The following is a 23,651-nucleotide window of genomic DNA, read 5'->3' as shown; positions in this document are numbered from 1 at the left end:
TTCTCATCCAGGTGCTAATACCTTGAGATCTGGGTCTCTCTTGATCATCTCCAAGATGATGTAGCAACCGATGGAGTGGCCAATCAGCAGCAGGTTGGTCCCCCGAGGCACATGCTTTCGAAGGAAGGCCAGCTTGTGTTCAATCTGCCCATCTAGCCCAAAAACATCCTTCTCTGTCACAGACGCATCTTTGAAGGAAAAATAGGGGAAAAAAAGAATAAAGCTCTCACACCAAACCCAATGTACAGTGTACATCATCACATGGTGGCCAGGACCGTTGCCAATACTTTCATCGTGACCTAGAACTAGTAAATACAGCAAATAACATAATTAGACAAAGCTGCTTAGTTTGATCGATTGTGGAGCTCCGATCACAGCTGAATTGTAAAGGATCCAGAAGGCACTTTAAATTGTTAAGCACTCCATATAAGAAGTTTTCTTTCATCATCTTGATCTTGTTCTTCATTATTTCTTTGGAAAGGAGTAAAATTACGGTCTATTGAATAATCGCAGTAACTGGAGATCCTGATAATGCTTGGCAGGCTTTGATATTAATATCTTCCTACAGGTGCTGAATTCACCAGTATGAACCTGAGAAAGGGCAAGAATTAGAAAGACAATGGACTGTACAGAAACAAAAGAATGACAGAAGAAGAGAGAAGAAGCTGGACTGAGGTGGGGTGAGGCTGAGGCATTTATCACTGTGATGAGTTATGAGAGCAGAACTGTTAATGATGAGACAGGGGGAGAGAGGAGTACCAGAGGGGAGAGAGAAATAACTCAAATTAGCTTCAAGACATAAATAGACAAAGTGCTCCTTCATGAGACATCTCACAATATATGGTTTCTGGAGCACACTGCATCTTCTCCTCTTTCTAAAATAATAAAGATATCTCAACTTACGTAGTTGCACATGGCTAATTACTTAGACCTGTTTTATGATGAGAAGTGCTGGAATAATAAATCCTAATGGTCTCGTAGATTACCTCAGATTGGACTCTTGTTGAAAGACAAATTAACATATTTTTATAAATTGTTGTACAGGCAACATATTAAAAAATGACATCCCCAAATATATATATTATATATAATATATATAACATTACTATATATATTTTTTTTAAATAAAAACTGTTTGATTTTAGAAATTAATTATATTTTTTTGCAAGAATATCCAATATTTGTTTTAACATCGCTTTAATGTAGTGTTCAGTAGAGTAAAATAGATCCGCTACCTCCACTGACCTTCACATCTTTATAGAAGATAAAAATGGAGTTTAAAAAAATGAAAGGGGGTGGGGGTGCCGGAGAAGCAGGAGGGGGACCACTAAGACCAAAAGGAGTGCATATGACCTTAAGGTACAGAAACATGCAGCAGAGATAAAAAGGAAGCCGAAGGGAGGAGGAACCAATGAAACCCATTCAAAAAGTTCAAAACGTTAAATCATTTTCATTGCATAAAATACCAGTGGATGTACAAGAATGATAAGATAAGACAGGGTGAAAAAAAGACACACATTAAGAGGGGCCTGAGACAAAATGCAAGATTCAAACTGTGTGCCATATGTGCATTACGGCTTAAAGCTGGGTTTTGGGTTTGATGGAAAATTGCTAGGCAAAAATCACTGCCAAACATCAACATAAAGGTCAAATGGCATGTGATGAAAAAGAGAGATAATATGACTTGTTTGTGAATTCTGTGGCTATAAACAAGATATATAACATAATGTATAAACATAAATATGGATATGTTTTTGACAAGTTCACAGAACCAAAAAAATCAGTTCATGTATTATGAGTTATGAGTTAATTATTATGAGTTAATAATGATTTCCCAAACGACTGTGTGAATCTGCTCTATCTAGTAATCTTTCTGACAGATGCTCTTTAGCCTAAAATGTTGATGTTATACACTACCATTCAAAAGTTTGAGGTCAAGAGAAGATAAGATAAAAAGATAAGATTTTATTCAGCAAGGGCATATCAATCAATCAAGTCACAGTAAAGACAGTTATAATGTTATGAAATATTTCTATTTCAAACAAATAATGTTCTTTTCAACTTTCTTTTCATCAATGAATCTTGGAAAAAGATGATTCACAGTTTCCACAAAGCCATTAAGCAGCATAACTGTTTTCAGCATTGATAACAATAAGAAATGTTTCTTGATCAGCAAATCAGCATTAGAATGATTTCTGAAGGATCATGTGACACTGAAGACAATGCTGAAAATTCAGCTTTGATTACAGGAATAAATTACATTTTAATAGTAAACAGTTCTTAAATTGTAATAATACTTCACATTATTACTGTTTTACTGTATGTTTGATCATATAAATGCAGCCTTGATGAACATGAAACACTTCTTTATTATAAGTAGAAGGTTTTAGGATGCTGAGTAGGACCTTAAATGGGGACAAACTCTACAGCATACACATCATTTTAGGAAAAACTTTTTAACCAATAATATTTTTTTAAAAGTACTGACAGGCTCTCAATCCAGGGCTATTTTCATTCATGAATACAAGCGAGAGATCAGACACTGAGCCGTAAAGTCAGTGACCTGTGCATGCACACACATTTAGCTCTCCCCAACCACTCCTTACCCCTCATTTCCCATTTTCCAAATCTGATCTTGATTTTTTCCCGAAGGTTCCCACTGAAGTTTGCCTACAAAGGGGCCCTACATGTTTATCTACCAGCACAGAGGGGCACTATGAGCTCAGAGCCCAAACACCAATGAGACCAGTTCACACAATGAGCGGCCTCTCAGGATTACCTCATGAACATTTAAGACTATCCTACATATACAAAACCAACATCCAGCTACAATGACCTACCTAAATTCATCTACATTAAAGCAATCTTGAACAGTTGGAAAGATGGTTACAAAAAAGAATTCTTCCTATATTACATTATATATTAATTATATTATATTATTAATAAACCCTATTTTTCATTTCATATAATATTAACAACACTTTTTGTTTTTATTAGCTGCCTGTGTTGTGTTAAGAAATAAATCACATGACAAATACAGTATCACTCAAAGCACAATTTAAAGCTAACATGAAATAACATTACCAAGTGAAAGGGTGGAGGACTACTTTTTTGATTGGGATGTAGATGCTATAGTATAGATTCATTTCACCCTCAAAACCATCTCAACATATCCGAATGTTAATGCTTCTTTTTAAATCAATTGATATGTTATTACTATCATAATTATATTAACATTTATATTACCATGTAACATTTTGATATTACTTTAGATAATGCGCGCTGTTTGAATTGAGCATAATAAGACAAATAACGTGCATTGAGAAACTAAATAGGGTCAATTTGGACTTAAAGTGCCCCTATTACGCTATTTTAAAATTTCCTAATGTTGTTTTGGAGTCTCCTACAACAGGTTTACATGCATAAAAGGTCAAAAAACTGTTTTATTTTCTCATAATATACATTTGCACATAATCATTTTCAATGATTTTCAAACGACTCGTCAGATGAATCAATCTCTCTAAATCCCTCCTTTCCGCGAACTACTCTGCTCTGATTGGCCAGACAGCTCAGTCTGTTGTGATTGGTTTACCGCGTACGAATATTTATTGCGTGTCGAAAACAAAAACGGCCATTGCGATAATAACGTCAGCTGTCCCGAGGTTTCCTACACCGTAGACTAAACACAGTAACGAACAATGACGTCGATTTTACCATATCAATCCGAGCGCGAGTGCGATGATGAAACACTGGAATAACTAGTTCCCGAACCTCCATCGCAAGGACGACGCGAGCAGGATGTTTCTCAGTGATACAATACTCAGTTTGAGATACATAATGAGATGTTGCAACTGTAATTCCTCACCATCAGCATTAACAAGTGCATGTCCATCAACAAACTGATTATTTTACTTGTACTTATTTATTTACCGAGTATTTTTCTAATTTATTGAACATGTGGAAACTGTATCAATAACAGTGCATAGCCTACATTAGCCAAGCTCTAACGTGAATGACTGATGTAACATAAACTTTGGTAAAACAGATCTTGCTCCATGCGTAATCTTTTCTCAAAGTAGTGAGAACGACAGACAATCTGCATTAGACACAGTTTTAGGTAATAGTGGCCCACAACTGATTAGCAGAAGTATTTCAGTAAGACAGTTATAATGTGATTTAAACAGTTAGCAGGAGACCTACACAAAATAAAACTCATAACTAAGTATTTTGAACACCATCTTTCAAGAGCAAGCGATATGTGAATCCTGCATTGAACTCCGAGATTTGAGAAGTCGTCGTCAGTAAAATAAAGGGAACACAGCAAAAGTTTAGGATTATACTGCTGTGGTATCGTGGTAAAGATGAATTTGAACCACTAATTCTTCACATGCTCATCCTTGGGCAGTGAAAAAAAACTGCCTTTCCCACATTGAGCACAGCGTCTTCTCGACATGATGCTGTCTAGTATCCACAGGAATCAGCTGCAGTGTTTGAGGGGGTTCCATTTTTCCCTGGTGTCTGCGCGAGCAATAAGTGGGCGGGCAATATGGTAATATTTCGTCTTGGCGTCACAACGAAACGGCTTATGACTCGTTTGAAAAATTCATTTCATTGACATTGAGTCGACTCTTACTTTTGAAAGACAATAACTAAATATACGGTGTACTTTCAGATTTAAAACTTTGCAGGATGTTTTCATTCACTTAGAGCTATGTTACACACTACATGAAAGGTCATTTTCAAAAAATCCATAATAGGGGCCCTTTAAGACTTTAGTTTTAGCCTAAGGTAAGCAATCCAAAGGATATCCTTCTGGATATGGAACAGGAACAAAATTAAAACAACCTGTAATGGATCCAAAAAGCATTTATGCAACATATGGCAAACACAAATTCCTAAAAAAAAAATAATATAAAAAAAAATAAAGATCTGTTGGCAAGAGTAAGCGATGTATAGGGAGCAGGCTGTTAAATGATTATATCCCCCTCTCAAAAATGTGCAATAAATGTGTGGTGCATATTTCACCCTGGGATCAGGTTACTGAATATTAATGTCAAAAGGAACCACAACAGAGTTGTCTTACTGATTAAAAATGGGTTGATATAGAGGGCTTGTCCTTTTGCTGTTGTAAGCATGATTAGAGGATCTTAAAAAAGAAAACTAAGTATTTGAAACACAGGAGAATTGTTATTTGCATGTATGCTTAAAGGGATAGTTCACCCAAAAATGAAAATTCTGTCATCATTTACTCACCCTCAAGTTGTTCCAAACCTGTAAGAGTTTCTTTGTTCTGCTGAACACAAAGGAAGATATTTGGAAGAATGTTTGTAACCAAACAGATCTCGGTCCCCATTGACTTTCATAGTAGAAAAAAAATATACTATGGTAGTCAATGGGGACCGAGATCTGTTTGGTTACAAACATTCTTCCAAATATCTTCCTTTGTGTTCAGCAGAACAAAGAAACTCTTACAGGTTTGGAACAACTTGAGGGTGAGTAAATGATGACAGAATTTTCATTTTTGGGTGAACTATCCCTTTAAGAACGCAAGATCTACATCAGTCTTTAAAGATGCCAAAGACAACCAAAATGCAGCTAATGATAAAGGCCATGTTTAACATAGAAAATGTAAAACAACTAATGGTTACAACTAACCCGTACAAAGAGGTATTAGATAACTTTTGTTTTAAATGCAGTGTTTAAAAAGGGCCAAAATGCTTCCCACCAATGCCTATGCCTCCAATCAGCAAGACAAACATGAAACCTAACCTGACTACAAATGGTCACAAAGGGTCACATCAACCAAACCGCTTAGAACAATCTATTTCCCTTTTACTATACCCCAGGCAATCTTGCAAGAACGAGGGAAATTCCTATTTTATGCCTACTTTAATAGCCTGAGCATAAATAGAGGGTAATTTAGTCATATCGGAGAAGGGAAAGTAGATTTTGAGTAGTAGCTCTCTTAATACGCTCTGACAAAATGAATGAGATGTGTAGGTCTTGAGGACGGCTTGACCCAGGGCAGGATTATTGACATTGGCAGAGTCCAAAATATTCCGTGTTTGCATTAACAGATATTTTTACTGTAATCAAAAGGCATCAATCACGATTTGCCAACCACAGGAACAGTTCCTCCACAGAGATTTGGCATGTTTACCCCACTACCGTTTCCCCCGCTTTTGTTTATGTTTCCAAGACACAGGGATGTAATATTACTTAATATATGCCATAAAATAAGTCCAGCCCTATATTGCCAAAGGGACTGAAGTTTTTGGCGGTGAGAGTTTAAGATCTCATCAATGAACTCTAAGTTTCTCTATGGCTGTGCTGGACTGGACGAAATGAGGTTTCTGTGGGTTCGAATGGCTGTGCCTGCTGCTGACCGCTGGCTGACCAAGTGCTCTTTGAACAGCAGTAAATCAATGGGCAGCATTCACAAGGAAACCCACCAGTGACTTCTGGAGAAGGAAGCTGGATTTGAAAACCTGAAGTTGTTTGAAGGGTCATCTAAAGAAGAAACCGCAAACCAGATCTGACACCCAAGTCAGTGACGCCACGGTGTTATGGAAAACAGAAGACCACCAAATCTACAATCAGCTAGTTTAAAAAAAAATGGTAATACTGAATAATATAAATATCAAATGGTAAAATGTTTATCAAATGGTATCAATCAGTTTTCAGATGGTTTAAATGGCATATTTTGAAGTAATTTAAAAAAGTAAATTTATTTTTAATTCAAACAATGTTAAGTATTTTTTATATACTACTATAGTTTTTATTAATGTTTTGAAATATCTTTTATTTTTATAGTGAGCTTTCATTTTTACTTTAAATTTAATTAGTTTAAAAAAAAAAAAATTAGTTTTTATTTATTTCCAGTTAGTCATTTTAGTACTTCAGCTTATTTCAGTTTGTTGCCAAAACAACATTTCTAATTTTTTAGTTTAAGATTTTCATTTTTAATTGCTTTATTTTAATTGACTAAATTGTTTTAATAGTAAACAATAAAAACCCTGATTCAAACTGCATATTAAATAATTCATAAAAATTATTTGCCAGTAGTGTCCATAAACAATAGCAAAAATAATGACTGTTTTCAAACAGGTATCTTGAACATGTGACAAAACAGACCCGCCCTCAACCCATGCAACTGGTTGAGCCAACATTGCTGTTTCAGCCTGCAAAACTTCAATGACAGCATCTTAGTATTTACTGAAGGAAACACAGGAATATCCAAACAATAAATCACTAAAACAGTTTAATCTAACATAAAAAAAAATTAAATAAAAACGTTCTGCAAGTGCTTGCATGATAAAAAAAAAACGCTTCCTTGAATCTCTTTGGCAGTTTTTAGTTCATTACAGTCTGATAAACTGTACTACATCCTCAGCAATGAGGAGCAACATAAGCAGCTATTTCTTCAAACAGGGGCATCTGCGAACCAAATGGCAGAACATGATGAGGGATGGATCATTGAGATGAACAAGACAATGTGCCGTGGAAAGAAAAGCCCAGTATATTTGATACCACCGCGCTTAAGACAGCCATTGATGGTAATCAAGAATGTCACTCAAAGAGCAAGAGTGGGGAAATGAAATTGAACTTTTAATTGTGTCCCTGCTTTCATCTGTGCTGCCTTGGCAAACGCCTGCCGCTTGTCATCTCTTGGCATATTTGAATCCGTTGCTGAGTTTGGACTTTTAATCATCCAGCTCGTGATTGCACGACATGATATGAACAGCAATGGATGTCATCGTCTTTTGTGTGAGCCAGAGATCAGCTGTCTGTCACTGAATACTTTAAGACTACGATTCCGGTAAAAGTATTCCATGTGTTCACAATAGAAAAGCAATTGTTTGATACTTCAGATTGTAAAAAATATTAATATATCCCACAGTTTCACAGACAGGCTTAAGCCTAGTCCCAGACTAAAATGCATGTTCAAGCTGTTTTAACTGAAAGCAACTTGACATATCTTAAAACATAGTTTTTTCTCAAGATGCACACCAGTAATGTATTTTTCTAAGGCATGTTTATAAAAGCTAAATATTCTAATTGAACTAAGGCCTAATACCGGCTTAATCTAAACCCGGTCTGTAAAACCAGGCCTTTCCTGGATTAGCTAAGAGATTGTTTCAGTTTGCTGAAAATTTCTGATGAGCTTCAAGAAGTTTTGTTCTGGCAAATCTACTGATTTGATTATGGTAATTTCTGTTTATCGGGTGACAAACAGACCACAATAAGACATACTAGGAAGTGCAAGGTCCCTGCAGCTTGTTTGTCTGGACAGCTAAAGTGACCAGTGTTCATCTAGACTTTCCTATCCATCAAGCAAGCCAGTAGAAGTGCTGTTTTTGGATATCCTAGCCATCTGCATGTGGTTTATCTTATTACAGGTGAGGGCTTGGTAATGTCTTTCCCACGTAGCAAGCTCAATAAAAATGTCCATGCTGCTTTATGGATGAACATGCCAGACTGTCATATACTGGTTCAGGCAGAGGAGGGAGACACAACTTGGCTCGTTCGTCAGTCCCGAATGCATTCCACCTTACTGTGGGCTCTGTGAAAAGATTCCAGGAGGAGCATCCCGCACTCTGACAGACACTACAAACCGTCATATCAGTCAGAACCGTCTTTAAGAGTAGTCAGTCAGTGACTTCACAGGCAGTGTTTGTGCATGAGGGCACAGTAACTCCAAAGTAAACTGGTTTCAAAAAGGCTTCCAATGTACCATAACATTCTGTTAAATGATTTAAAACAAATTCAGTTGAGCTTTATCGATATCTAAGGCTAGGTAAATATAAACCAATAAAAATAAAATTGATGAATACAAAGACCTGAAGCATCAATGAAATTTTGTGCGAAAAAGAAACATACCACTAATGCTATTGATAATAACCACGCAAAAAAACAAAAAACAAATGCAAAATTGGAAAATAAAATAATTTCTTATATTAACACGATTCATTGTAATTATTAATATGATTTAGTATACAGAAATAAAATAATCAATTTATTATTATTAATAATAATACATTAAATGGTAAATAAAGCTAAAACCATCTAAAAAGTGTCTTCAAAGGATGCAGGGTAAGTAAGAATGATAAATAATTATTCCTCTGAATAACTGATGTCACTTAATTATCTGCTGCCATCTACTGACTCATAACAGTGGTGATGATACTATGGTGAGTCAGAGGAGAGCAAACAGACAGTGGTTTCTGCAGATGATCTATGATGTCACTCTATACAATATTTTCACTATGACATTTATGTAAACACAAAAGTACATACAGGCTTAAATGACCATCGGCACACAGATATTTGTAATATAGTCCACATTTGAAAAGGCTTGCACTCATCTGAGTCAACCATTAAAAAGACAAACTACTTTGAAGTCCATGAACAACCCACAGAATTGGAACAGACGTTATGTCAACCAGTTGCATGACTTTTGCCTCAATGTAGGACATGCACGATCACTTTTATACCTTGGACTGCATGCTTGACTTTATGCTCCTGTCAGTAATGCTATAGCTGATATAACCGAATCTAGATCATTAGAAAGTGGTGTCTACATACTTTTGGCCATGTAGTGTATGAAAAGAGGGTGATGTCCCACCTTCAATCATATCAAAGGTTTCTGGAGGCATACAGTGTCCAGCATGGCTCACAGCCCAAACTGGATATCTCTGGAGGAACGTCTGATACAATGTCCACATGTATGTCTTGTAGAAGCCCACCACACCTGGGTTACCTGTGAAAAGGTCAAAATGTAATTAGGCCAAATATTTGTATTTCTCACTTTTTTCACTATTTCTCACACACAATTTAAGGATGGTTGGACAATGTATTAATTATTGTATTCTAATATAAATATAAATATAAATTCATTTTAATAATTTGAATTATTTGTTGCCCCCTTGTCCTAAAAATGAGAAAATGTCCATCAGTCTAAACAGGTTCTAAAACATTATTTCCCTAAATCCTGGTTTAGACAAGAGCAGGGTTCTGTTCCAGGTTTGCTGACGTAGCTGTGCTGGTCTTCACAGATGAGGTTAACTGCGAGTGAGGGGAGATAAGGAGATAAATGGCATCTCTGATACCCAGCTGCCTCCAGTGCAGAACAATGAGCACTCTGTGTGGTCACAGGGAATTTGCTCTCTCGCTCAAAAGAGTATCGACGGGCCACAGCCTCACAGGCCGATTCATTTACCATAATGTTGTGCACGAGGTGAGATTCAAAAACACATCAAAATAATGTTTGGAAAATAATAATGCTCGTATTTTCACACCAATGGCTAAGTGATTGCCCATTAATGGAGATACACAAATTTTGGGACTATTGCGAGTTATGTAAATGAACAAAACTTTTCAAAATTCATATTAACATGCAAAACACAATATACTCTAATACTTACCAATAAGTATCGTAAAGCCCTAAATGTTCCCATATACTATATGAATAATTAATATCATGCATACCGATACTATATGAATAATACATACACTATATATATAATACATATGAAATAATACTCAGAATACTATGTGCTTATTATAGTAATTATAATAACTGGGTAATAACTACGTACTAACCCTGAACTTACCCCTAAACCTAACCTTAACCCATGTAGTTACCTTGTATTGCCCACTACTTTCTTAGGTAAGTACACTGCAAGTACTCGTAAGTGCACGTATTTTAAAATAAAGTGCAACATATATATATATATGTGTGTGTGTGTGTGTGTGTGTGTGTGTGTATTTTTAATGGAACAGTAGGCCCATATTGAACCTTTATATGTTACAGTTATGTTTAGTTATGTCAGTTCATTGTGTTTTATTTTGGTTTTCCTTGTGCCAAATTGCCTGAGTTCTATAGTTCCTTGTTTGTTTCCATGGTTGTAAATTAGGCTAGTTCTTCACCTGTTCTGTTTTCTGTTGATTGCTCCCCTGTGTATTTAAGCCTTCAGTTCAGGCTGTTCCATGTTCGGTGTTGTTTATGTGAATGTGTTATTGCTATGTCTATCTCCTAGTGTTTTCTCTTTGTTTAATACGTATTTTCATCTCTGTTTGTGTGTGTCTAATATGTTACAATATATAAATTGCATTTTTCATATTTGATAAATCTAGCTCATACAATTTTAAGGCAAATAGAGCTCACAATCGAGGAGCAAAAACCACCTCAATTTTATTCAGAGACCCAAACGGAACAAAAATATGCAATATGGTTTTGTTATTTATATGAATTAATATGTATATTACTTTTAGTTTTATGATCAAATTAGTATTAATTATGTAATTGTGTGGAAAAACATATAACGCAATGTAATACAAATACAATGATGACTGAAAGATGTACAAATAAACATTCCTCAAAAGCCTGTTGTATCATAAACCTAAGTGCAGTAAATGGTCATCTTGAAATAATAATAACAACATTATAAAAGTGAATTGTTTTATAAAGTATATGTTTACTTTATAAAAAACATTAAATATTTCATAGCAAAAAGACGTGTACCACGAGCTGAAGAAGGATTGTAACTTGTATGAACTATCAATCAGTATGAACTATCAATCAGAGGCCAGAAGGCATGTAGTAGATGCAATGTGCAGCAGATTTTTCAGCAAAGTTTTGATCATATTGATAATTTAGAGGCTTTAGAAATTCATGTATCAAATATGATAGGCTTTCTATGGTTAAAGCAGGGCTGGTGAAGCAAAGCTCTCCACCATCCCAGTCCTCACAGCAGGGGCAGTGTACGCTGAGATACGCTGCACAGATATGAGCGGTAAGGGCCGACAGCAGCCCTTCCGAGCTCTTTTCAAACTGATTAAATCCATTTGTATGTTTTTATTCATGCTGAGCGTTCCCAAATCTCTTTCAGATGGGACTTGACATGCTCAAAGTCCGAACTGCTTCAAGCCAATGTTATTAGAAATGGCAGGTTTTTCCCAACCAGTCACCACAATAAAGTCACAGGCTCTCTTGCTCTATAAAGGCAGATGGAATCAAAGAATGCACTGTCACACATGGGCCCACGGATAGATTTCATCTATAAGGGCAGGGGAGGTGGAAGAGGAGACAAGTACTCCACAGCTTTAAACACTGCTCTACCATTTATCTAGCTGATAATTACACTGCTTTCCATTTTTTCTGTCCATGTTGAAGGTGAAAATTCTGCATAAAACTAAAAACAACCCACAGCCAATCAGAAGATATTTGATGTTGAATTTTCAACAACTCAATTCTGGACCAATGAGATTTCACTGTTTGCAGGATTCCTCAGCTCAACGTGACAGACAGAGAAACCAAGCATGTCTTGTCTCTTGACATGACGCAGCTGTTAAAGACAGAAACAGAAATAATTTATTCGGCTTCATGTCGATCCAAACCCGGATGACTTTCTTTCTTCCATACAATGAAAGTGGATGGGGGCCAGGAGCTGTAAAGCTCCACAAACAATGAAAAAATACCATAAAACACCATAAAAGCAGTCTGTAAAACTATTGTGCAATATTTCTTCTGAAGCAGCTGATACAGTTTTGTGAGGAACAGACTGAAATTTAAATGTAAGCATTTAAATGGTGGTCACTTTCATTAGGGATGCACCAATATTAAAATTCAGACTGATAGTGATACTGATACTTTCATGTTCAAATTCTATACTATTTCGATCTAAATCAATTCAAAATAAAATACTTAAAACTTAAAGTCAAACATTTTTAATGTTATAAGTACATTTTGGCATCACAACATTAGAATAGCATGAAAAATGGAGATTCATTTTGCTAAAGATTACTTTTAACAGTGTTATTAAAAATAACTTGAAAGAATGAGAACAAGGGAAATGAGATGCACTATTAAAAATCTGGTATCTACTAATTCCAATAAACAAATAAAAACTCTACACTGATAATACTGATATATCATGCATCCCTACAAAAAAATTGCAATAAGTAACAGACCGACATTTTGGTTATTCACTGAAAATCTTGCTTTACAGCCAAGGTCACCATTCACTTTCATTATATGGAAAAGAGCAGCATAAGAAATCCAGTATACAAACACCAATTTTGTTCCAAATGCAGAAGAAAGTCATGGTGAGTAAATTATGACAGAATATTCATTTTTGGGTGATCTCAATCTAATCTTTTAAAGGTGGTATAATGCCCTTTTCACAAGATGTAAAATAAGTCTCTGATGTCCCCAGAGTGTGTATGTGAAGTTTTAGCTCAAATTACCCCACAGATATTTTTATATAGGATGTTAAAATTGTCAATTTTTGAGGGTGAGCAAAAACGCACCGTTTTGTGTCTGTTCCTTTAAATGCAAATGAGCTGCTGCTCCCAGCACAGAGGGCGGAGCTTCAACAGCTTGCACTCACACAGACATGCACTGAAAATGTCAAAAACTTTTAGCCTTTTATGTTCAAACCGGATTCAGATAATGATGGAGACGAGACTCAAGAAGAAGTGACAACATGTAGAATGCAACAGGACGTTTCTGAATGGTTAGTTGATGAATTTATGTAGCTTATGTGTAGTTATCTTCTAGTCATTGATTAGCATATTCTGTCTTGATCATCTATAAATCGTGTTGAGGGGGCGGAGTTTATGTAAATTTTAGGGTTGGTGATGTCACTAACCCAGGAGGAATGTCATGTAGTCCCTACCAGCCGTTTGTTGTAGTCCTTAAAAAGCGATTTCTTTAAAAGCAAATATCTCCCTTTGCTTTGAACTTTGAGCATTGTAACTTTGCAGATGTTGTTTATGCTCAAACAGCAAAATTACACACTAACTAAAGTTAAAAAAGTGAAATCATAATCAACCACCCCTTTAACATTTTTTGCATCACACCAGGGGCCGGTTGCATAAACTGCTAAGACTAGTCTTACAAGTTAGTCATCAGGTTTTTTTCTTTAAGACTGTTCATAACTGTTTTAAGTCAGTTACATAAGGATTGGTCAAATTTGATACTAAAAAGTAAGACTGACTGCCCCTTGACTAATCGCTAGTCGGTCATACTTAGTGCTTGAAGTGGGAAAAAAAGCGCCAGTACTCTCTTGTGCACGGCTAATGGCTGGCATATGCAAATCATTATCATTATCACATTTGAAATTTCTACAATGACCAAGACACTGACACTTTGACTCTGAGTGGCAAAGTGAGAAGTGGCGGCACGCTAGAGAAAGTGAAGGTACAGTACGCTAAAGATTAAAATATAGAAGTGCCGGTCCACTTCGAGCACTGGTCATACTACTTAAGATACAGTCTTAATTTAATGGCTATGTTTATGCAACTGACCCCAGGTTAGGACATGGTGTTAGTTGAATACATTCAAATGTGACACTGAACATACCTACTAATGATCTCTTATTTATGTGTATATTACACCGAGGAAGTAGAAGGTCTCCTCCCCTTTGAAACTGTGTCTGTTCCATCCCTGTGTTAAAGCTATCACAGCTTCTCTATTTGGACATCACAGAGCTAATAGTGAGGCCAAACTAAAAGCTTTGCCTCTGTGTGGGGAGAAAGAATTCAAAGGAGGCATTCCTACCAGAAAAAGACGACAGAAGCATGAGCTATCCTCTCCTCTCCCACACGTTATCATTTCCCCCTCTCCCCGAGTTCATAAATTCAGGGCTGCTCACCAGGACATTAAACAGATACCCTGCCTGCTGTCTCTGACCCCAAGGCTGCCTGGACTACCACACCACTGACGTAGCCTTGCAGGTGCAGGACACGTTCTCTTTGTCTCTTCCTCTTCCTCTGACACACACACACACACACACACCATCCTGCTTGCTTACCAGCCATACCGATTCACAATAACACAAGAGGGAAGTCACTAAATCAATGCATAAACACCAGCAGTGATGTAGGACCCTATGGATATCAAAAAATAAAATTAATCCAGTTAAGAGTCTCCTTCTGGTTTAGTCTGTGAACCAGTGTTGTTTTATCATTGAGATACTATTATAGATTGTAATAATATTTTGAATTAGTTTTGAATTAATATTTTGAATAATTTTAGTTTAACATTAGTTTTAGTAATGTTGTTGTCTGTTTTTTATCTTATTTATTAGTTTTTGTTTTAAATCTAAATAGCTTTTATCAATTGTTATTTCAGTTTTAGTTATTTTACATCAAGCTAACGATTTTGTAATATTTTATTTCAGTTAAAGTTTATTTAAAGTATTTTTTTAAATGTTTTAGTTTAAACTAATCCTGAATTAAACTGAACTTTAGTTTATTCTTTCATAGAAAATGTCTATCAATAGATACCACCATTTAGTAGCATTAAAGTGCAAACAAAACAGGAATCGAGTCAAACAGGTTAGAGTGACCTGCCGTAAGGAAGGCATTAGCAAGTGCTGGAATTCGTTCATGGAGACAGTGTGTGAAGTTGTCTTTAACTTATTAGGTCCAACATGCCATAAAGCTGATCCAGTCTGCAGAGGGAGAGGAACAAGTGAAAATGCTTATTGACTCTGGCAAACATGCAGACACAAGGGTGACTATAGCCAGATCTCCTAACAGATTGCCCTCAGAGGGTTGTTTCAATCTATTCATGAGGAATTGTAATCCAGGATAAAAGGCAGTAGGGGAGTTGTCAACCTCAGGAGGGGGAAAAGCTTAGATGGATGAAGAACAATTTATGAATCAATAGAGAATACCGCAACAGGTATTTTTAATATAACAGTCAGTTTAAACTCAATTGGTAAATGCACCTTACTGTATAGTTGTCGTTACAAACAATATTCAAACAAACAAGGAAAACAGTACCAAAATAAAACCTCACTGGAGCTTATGGAAACTGTAGTGAAAAAAAAAAACCTAATCGTTATTAGCGCACTAATAAAGATAACTTTCCAGCACTTGTGCAAAGACTGTAAGGCTATTTAGTGCAACAGCTGATGCTACAAACAAACCATCTTGCATGTGAAAAGTGAGAGAAACTCCTGTTATAAATGGAAAATGAACATATACGGTTCAAAAGTTTGGGAGTCTTTTAATTAATTTAATTAATACTTTTATTCACCAAGGATGCATTAAGATGACATTAAAGACATTTATAACATTTCAATGCTGTTCTGAAAAAAAAAATGTATCATGGTTTCCAAAAAAATATTAAGCAGCACAATTTTCTTGAGCAGCAAATCAGAATATCAGAATGATTTCTGAAGGACCATGTGACACTGAAACTGGAGTAATGATGCTGAAAATGTAGCTTTGCCTTCACAGGAATAGATTACATTTAAAAAATATCTTAAAATAGAAAACTTATTTTAAATTGAAATAATATTTTTGATCAAATAAATGCAGTCTTGGTGAGCATGAGACTGGATTTATTTGATTTAGTAATCAAAAATAATATATTTAAATAATATTCACGCACCTGTCTAATACTGTGGTATTTTACTTTTGATTAACCAGCCAAAAAGCACATAAAAACGAAACAAACTGTTGATCGCTTTACATGTCAGTCCTACAATCTCATGTCTAAATGGGTTGTTCATGCCCACAACAATGTAGTCTTTTGCCGTAGAGTTAAAGGACTCGCGAGACCAGAGGGGAGGTAAAAGGTCAGTGCTAGACCGGCAATCAAATACAACCTCCGGGTAACATTCCTAAAAGCATTATGCCTGAAATCCAAGAAATGCATGAAAACGCAAAAATAATAACCTCCCTTGGCAAGCCCATCGTAACTCCTGATCCACCTGCTCAGCAAATGCTAGCAAGAGAATCATAATTGCAGAACGTTCATATAATTTTATATAGTTGCAAGGTGGTCAGCAAAGTTGGCTGGAGTGGGGTTGTTCCTTTCATGAACCATAAATATTCGTTTCCATATCCAAAAAGAGAGGGAAACCCCTTGGAAACATTTGGTGATAAAAAAAAACATGTTATTAGGAAAATAATTTAGAGTAAAGTCCACACTGATTAAAGTGAACACAACGTGCCTCAACCTCAAGTGGAAAAAAGCATACTGTCTAAATATGGCAAAGGAAAGAGGAATCTTTGTAAGATTATTATGAATTATCAAACAATGTGATCCTGTGGGCTATTGGATGCAGCTGGTGAGACAAGCAGAGTGCTTTGCACAGCAGGTTCCTATAAATCAAAACCATCTGGATAGCTATCCCTGACCCCCTGAACATCTCTGTGCTTTAAATAGGACTCATCATAAGTAACTTTTCTTCTTTTAAAATGATAAAGGGCTTAACAATTTTCTTATACAATATAATAATATACTGTATAAAAATCATTCCTTGTATTTATACATCATTACACTTTTGTTAAGGTTAGACAAGATCACCATCAAGTCTATTGCACTTGAGTTGAAAACATGACAATTTTCTGTAGATGGTGGAACATTTAGATAAAAACACTTTGATATAGATAAAATATAAATAAAATGTAGATCACATTTGAAGAACCTTTCGAAATTGGTCTAAAAGCTCTCTTAAAGAAAGATTTAAAGTAGACAGTAAACAACACAAATAATTGTTGAACTTAGACTGACCAAGGTTAATTGACTATTTTCAGTGATATACTATACCAAGTTATTAGTTCTTCCATTGTAAAGCTTTCTAAATAGGAAACATCATGAGACACTTCATGCTCGGCAGGGGACATACAAAATCAGCAATAACACAGCAAACCTGCTGCCATCCAGTGGTTTAGTCAGTTAACACGGTTAGTGTATATGTGAACTGAGGTGATTTGGCATTTGTCACACACAAATGTCAATGTGCCTGTCTCTAACTGGACTCGATTGGAACTTGATCTTCTAATGAGATATGAATGCCTAATGCCTCAAAATATGAATAAGACATTAAGCAACTGGCATTTTTAACAATACCACTTACAACAGAGAACTATTAAAGACTAAAGATCATTAATAAATCAAGATCTTTCAAAACATTCACTTTTTAATCTGATAAGTAGATTGCTTTGTTATACCACGCAATAAAAAGGTTGCATTTTGTATCATTTACACTAAGCTAGTGTAATAAGAATATATAGTGTTAAAATCTTAAATCTACCTTTGTCAAATAAAATATGGTTTGTATTTATATCCTTTAGTTTGCTCAGTCAGTGTGCTTGTCTCAGTAATACAACACAGTCCGAGTCCATTAAAACAGTAGCACCTGTGCCGGCCCTGGCAGATATAAGAGCCAAGGGAGCCTCTGGCCAGACTGCAGATTATTGCTGTTATCTCTGGAGAAAAGGGCACAGGTTCTACAATAACAGTGCCGGCGTATGGGCTCCCCGTTTCCCATAAAGAGTCTATTGAGCACAATGCTCAGTGACATTCAGAGCCTGGTGAAAAGCGGCCCTCTTTAAGGTCATCAGCTTGACCGTGCTCTCTCTCTCCAGGACATCTGCAGTTAGGGGTCTCTCTTTTTTTTAATAGTTTACGTCAGGAATTAAAAAAGTGATATATGTACGGCACGCTACCATTAAAAAAGTTCAGCATCAGTAAGGTTTCTTTGTTTGCTTTGGAGGAAGGAAATTAATACTTTTATTCAGCAAGGATGCATTCAGTGTGTGGACCACATTTTTGATGCAATTTTTTTTTTTTATACGGTGCATGAAAGCTCCAATCTCCATTGCATGGAAAAAAGATTCAGTCTTCAAAATATCTTCTTGTGTTCAACAGAAAAAAGAAAGTCATACTGGCTCGGAAAGACATGAGGGAGAGTAAATGATGACAGAATTAACATTGCTGGTGAATGATCTCTATAATTCTCTAAATTCAAAGAGCTTCAACCAAAGTATATGTAAATCTAGCCAATGAAAGGTGAAATTAAGCAACTACCAAAAAAGTACAAATAAGAAAGTTGAAAGTCTAACATAGTCTTTCTGACTAGGTGTAATAATCTGAACAGTATTTTTAATGCTTAACATCTGCTCCTAAGCTACACGGCTTTTCCATGAAGTCAATGCACTAGAAGCTGCTGTCAGGGGAAGAGTGGTGGCCCATACAGCCATTTTCCACTGGGGTTTTCCTCTTGACCCAGGGCCAAGTGTAAAAAAGGTAGATTCCCAACTGTGCTGAACTTTTCTTCATATCCCCTGTATCTGTTGGGCTGTGTTATGTCCTATGCTTCAGATACTGTAGCTGTGACACACTCACCCACCTGCGTACAAATCACTGCTACACAAGTTACATTAGTTATGTTTATAAATGCTTTGGCAACCAAAACTGAACACAGCTCGGTCTAAGATATTTATTTTGCCTCAAGACAGGTTTATTTGGTGCTTGGTCTTAATTATGGAAGTGAAGTCATAGGCTTTGAGGCTGAGCAAAAAGTAAAGCCTTAAAGTTCATTCAAACATTTCCTGACATTCAAAATGTAACCATCAAAAACAATATATACAGCAACTGCAAAAGAAACCATAAACCTGAGAACCGAGCGTGTTCAGTGCATAAAGTGAATGTGTCTCTTTAGAAAATTTGAAATAAACTACTATGGATTATTTGTACGATCTTTTTATGAAATTTTTGTAGCGTCAAAGTGGTAGTCCCAGATCAGGCTAAGTTAAAATAAAATTGCTGTCGGGTCAGAGTCAGGTCTAGTTTTATTGGGTCTGTCTTTGGTCAACTTTTTATTTATTTTTAAATTAATTTATGGACATCAGGTTCAGGTAAGAAGTGATTCAGGCCAATTTGAGTCAGGTACAGATTTTAGGACCTGAGAAAACCTCTACTCTCAAATGTAATGTAATGTAATTGTATCATGTATAATATAATATAATATAATATAATATAATATAATATAATATAATATAATATAATATAATATAATATAATAAACAATTTTGAAGGTGGAATATGTGTGATTTCATAATTAAGTGAAAATGTTAGCATTTTGAATATAACAAATTCTATATTTTAAAATACTGATTTGCATATTAAATATATATTGAAACATAACTTTAAATGTAATGTAATATAATATATAATAATAATAATATATAATAAATAACAATATAATATATATTAATAGATTGTTCTATTTTATCTATATCTATTTTAAAATATATTGTATATTTAGGCCTTTGTTTTTGCCAAGTGGAAACCTGACCCATCCTACCTGGAATGACAAGGATGAGCATTTTAGGAGGGTTTGGGCCTTTGCTGACAGCATGCAGGTCTGTTGGTCCATACTTGAGCAGCTCAGTGATTACACCTCTACAGTAGACATACTCCACAGAGGGATCCTCTCCGGGCCCCTCGGATCCGGGACTGCACATCACATCAACTGGATCAGCTCCACACAGTTCTGGGCCTAAGTATAGAAACCAATGACTAATTATATAGGCTATATATATCTTACTCTTATATATATACTCTATATACTGTATATACTTATATATACTCTCTATACTCTTAAATACTCTCTATATATCTTCCTAATCCAACTACAACTTGCTGATTGAATGTACTGTAAAACAAACAAAAAACAGCTGATTAATGTTGAATCAGCCTTTGGTGATTATGAGCACAAGCAGTGGAACACTGTCCCAGACATTTTACAATCAGTTGACTCAACTAACGTTTTTAACACGTAACGTGGCCTTTAACACTTGTCCATATTAATAAATGCTGTCTTGCTGGAGTATACTTCAGCACAAGTCTGGTGCAAAAGTCACTGACAGCAGATATGCAGCAGTTCTGCTCTCTGACATCTAATGACTGAATGACAGCTTGCAACACACTGAACATCGGAGTTTAGAGTCTGTTATCTAGTTTAGTCCTCTGATAAGATCATTCAGTTCAGGCTCAATATGTATAGAGAAACATATATAATAATCAGATAGAATAAAATAGAACACGGGTAATTTACATCCAGACATCACTTATAGCTTTCGATTATGTTAACACAAAGCTTGTCAATGTAGAATTTCTTAAATTAACTATAAAATAATTGTCTAGTATGCTCATTAATAAACCTGCAGCTTATAATGCTCATTCATTACATTTACCTACGACTTTACACGCAATTACAAAGCTTGTCCTATATGAATGACTACATTGCATTTCTTACCAAAAGATGATATTCTTTTTAGTGTTTGTGAGCGGAGAAAGTTTGTAATTAGAGATGCGATGACATTTACCGGTAATCTTCTCAAAGCAAGGACCATTAAACCAAAGGAGCGAATCGCTCTTACTGTTTCTTCTTCTGGATGTTTTGAAGTCCGCGAACCAACAGGAGTTTATCGCCACCTAATGTACTGTATGTACGGATCAATCTACACTACACTTATTTATTAGCTGGTGAGAAGGGGGTCGGTTAACTTAAATGTTTAACCTTCAAAGCAAAGATAGAGGGGTTATTTTTCTTTTTTTTAATTAATTTTATTTAATTTTGACCACAGTGGTTCTTTTTACTCCAAATACTTCATTCATTCATTATCCATTTCATTTTCAGTCATATCCGACTCTTGGTTATTCTACGGGCTATCTCTTGCCATACGTGAGAGACTGACTGTCCATGAATTTTCTTGGCCATGATTTTTTTTCCGGGGTAGGTCGCCAGTTCTTTTGCCAAGCCTCCCCATTATATGGCTTGGGGACTCATACGCATTCACACCTACGGACAATATAGCATCTCTAATTCACCTATACTGAAATAATTTTGGATTATGGGTGAAACTGAAGCACCCAGAGGAAACCCACACAGACACAGGGAGAAAATGCAAACTCTACACAGAAAGGCCTCTGCCTTAGCCGGGACTTGAACCGGGGCTCTCCTTGTGAGGCAACAGTGCAAGCCACTAGGCTACATGACAGTTACAGTTTTTTCCAACTGCTTACACACGTTTGCAAAACTATGTCTCCTTTTTTCAAAACTCTCAGTCAGAAAAACAAGTCAGAATGAAGCATTTGCATCAAATGGCAAAAATCCATTGTTCAAAACAGATCATCTGACCTTTGACCTATTTAGGCCTATACTACAGTAAAGCAGTGATTGGTTAGTGATCAGTTAAGCAATTCGTGTTTGCAGTCTTTATTTGTAGTTCATACTGTTTTAATACCCTGTATTTTCTTTCTCATTTTTAGGAAAAGCACTTACAGTTTTTCTCGATTGTTTACACACATTTTCTGAAAGCATGCCTCATATTCTCAGAACTCTACACACAAATCCAAAAAAACACACACAATGGGCAAAACCCTTCAATTCTCCTGCAAAAGGAAACTTTACATTCAAAACAATGTTATTTCTTCTCAAAATGGTATTTTGTTTTCAAATGACACACACAAACCATCATATGAATAGACATTTATAAGAACCAGTTGAACACTGATGTGCTCAATGTATAACACTATGATGAATGGAAAACACTTCTTCTCCATTCATTATAATGACTTAGGCCTTTTTTTGTTCAGTGTTACACTTACTACAGACAGTGCATACATAAGTGTGTTGTAAAATATTTGAGAATATTGTTTTTATACTCAGAACACACAAATACATGGTAACAAATATATTTTATTTTTCCCACAAAAACAATGTACACAGTGTACATCCCAACCAACACAAAGTTGTTCATACAGTGGTCTACATACAAAACAACAGAAGAATTGACTGTATACAGTTACAGTAAAAAAAAAAAAAAATGTTGGCATCCATTGCTCCATTGAAGAGCTGACCTGTTGCCCTTTTATGCTAAAGCGCTGATTGCTAATTGTAAAACTGTGTGACGGGTGTTTGCCCACGTGATGAGTCAGTGTGCATATTTGAATGGCAGTGTGTTCCTTCTGAAAACAAGAGATTTTCTGCATGAAAATTGTGCCAAAAGCAGAGAATTGTGTGTAGTGTTTTGAAAAAGGTGTGTTTTAGAACTGCAATCTGAGTGTAAAGCAGGAATTGTGCTTGTAGTTTAGCAGAATTGGTTCAGGGGGTTGGTGAATGAGTTGCATGTTGTGGTCATTGTGTCTCAAGTACCAGAAAATGTGTGTAAACAATCGAGAAAAACTGTAATTACCATTGTTTATTTCTATACCAAATGTCAAACACTTGCAATGAAGCTAAAAATATAAACAACTACATCATTATGTTGATATCCTATATTTTTACAATAAAACTTATGACAAACATGTCTTCTATTATCCTCAGTTGTTGCGTATACCGAGCTGCATCGAACACATTTGTAAATTACTTTCCTTGGACCCATTGTGCGAGTTCACTTTACAGTAATACCGCGTGCTTTATATACATGTTGCTGCTGATTGGACTGCAGTTCTGACACACCCACCAAACAAGAGTAAACGTATCTCAAACCCCGTTGCACACCGGTGCACGCCGTTTCCAGGAAACATGCCGTTCAACCCGGAAACCGTAGCAAAACGTTGCGCACCGTTTTGAACTTGAATGTGCCCCTGGGGAATAAGTGTAGCATTTTGATTGGTTGTGTTTAGAAAAGGAAAGCAAGTCACTTCCTGTTAGATTTTTGTGTTTTAGGTAGAGAATTGTGTGTAGTGTTTTGAAAAAAGTGTTTAATGCAATTGAAAACTGAGTCAAAGGCTGAGAAATAGCTTATGGTTTTGGAGATTTGGTATGTAGTTTTGCACTTTGAGTGAGAGGTTTCAAAAATAGTGTGACATGAAAAGATTTTGTGTGTAAGCCAGG

At 35.8% G+C, this 23,651-nt stretch overlaps 1 protein-coding gene across 2 annotated transcripts in view; it reads right to left on the bottom strand.

Annotated features, from left to right (window-relative positions):
- The window catches only part of ldah (lipid droplet associated hydrolase), a 39,463-nt gene extending 18,251 nt beyond the window's left edge, over positions 1-21,212 (bottom strand). Inside the window, exons 1-4 of one of the 2 annotated variants that reach the window (XM_084097548.1) lie at positions 21,066-21,212; positions 20,112-20,306; positions 9,626-9,760; positions 22-188 (exon numbers count right to left, since the gene is read on the bottom strand). In XM_084097548.1, coding sequence (XP_083953674.1) covers positions 22-188; positions 9,626-9,760; positions 20,112-20,306; positions 21,066-21,162 — 594 coding nt within the window. In that variant the 5' untranslated portion in view covers positions 21,163-21,212. The remainder of the gene's footprint in view (positions 1-21; positions 189-9,625; positions 9,761-20,111; positions 20,307-21,065) is intronic. The other variant, XM_084097549.1, reaches the window with a different exon arrangement.
- Positions 21,213-23,651: the final 2,439 nt, after the last annotated feature.

Source organism: Abramis brama, assembly GCF_963993115.1.
Source record: "Abramis brama genome assembly, chromosome: 21".
Lineage (NCBI taxonomy): Eukaryota > Metazoa > Chordata > Actinopteri > Cypriniformes > Leuciscidae > Abramis > Abramis brama.
This window is presented reverse-complemented; position numbering and strand designations above follow the sequence as displayed.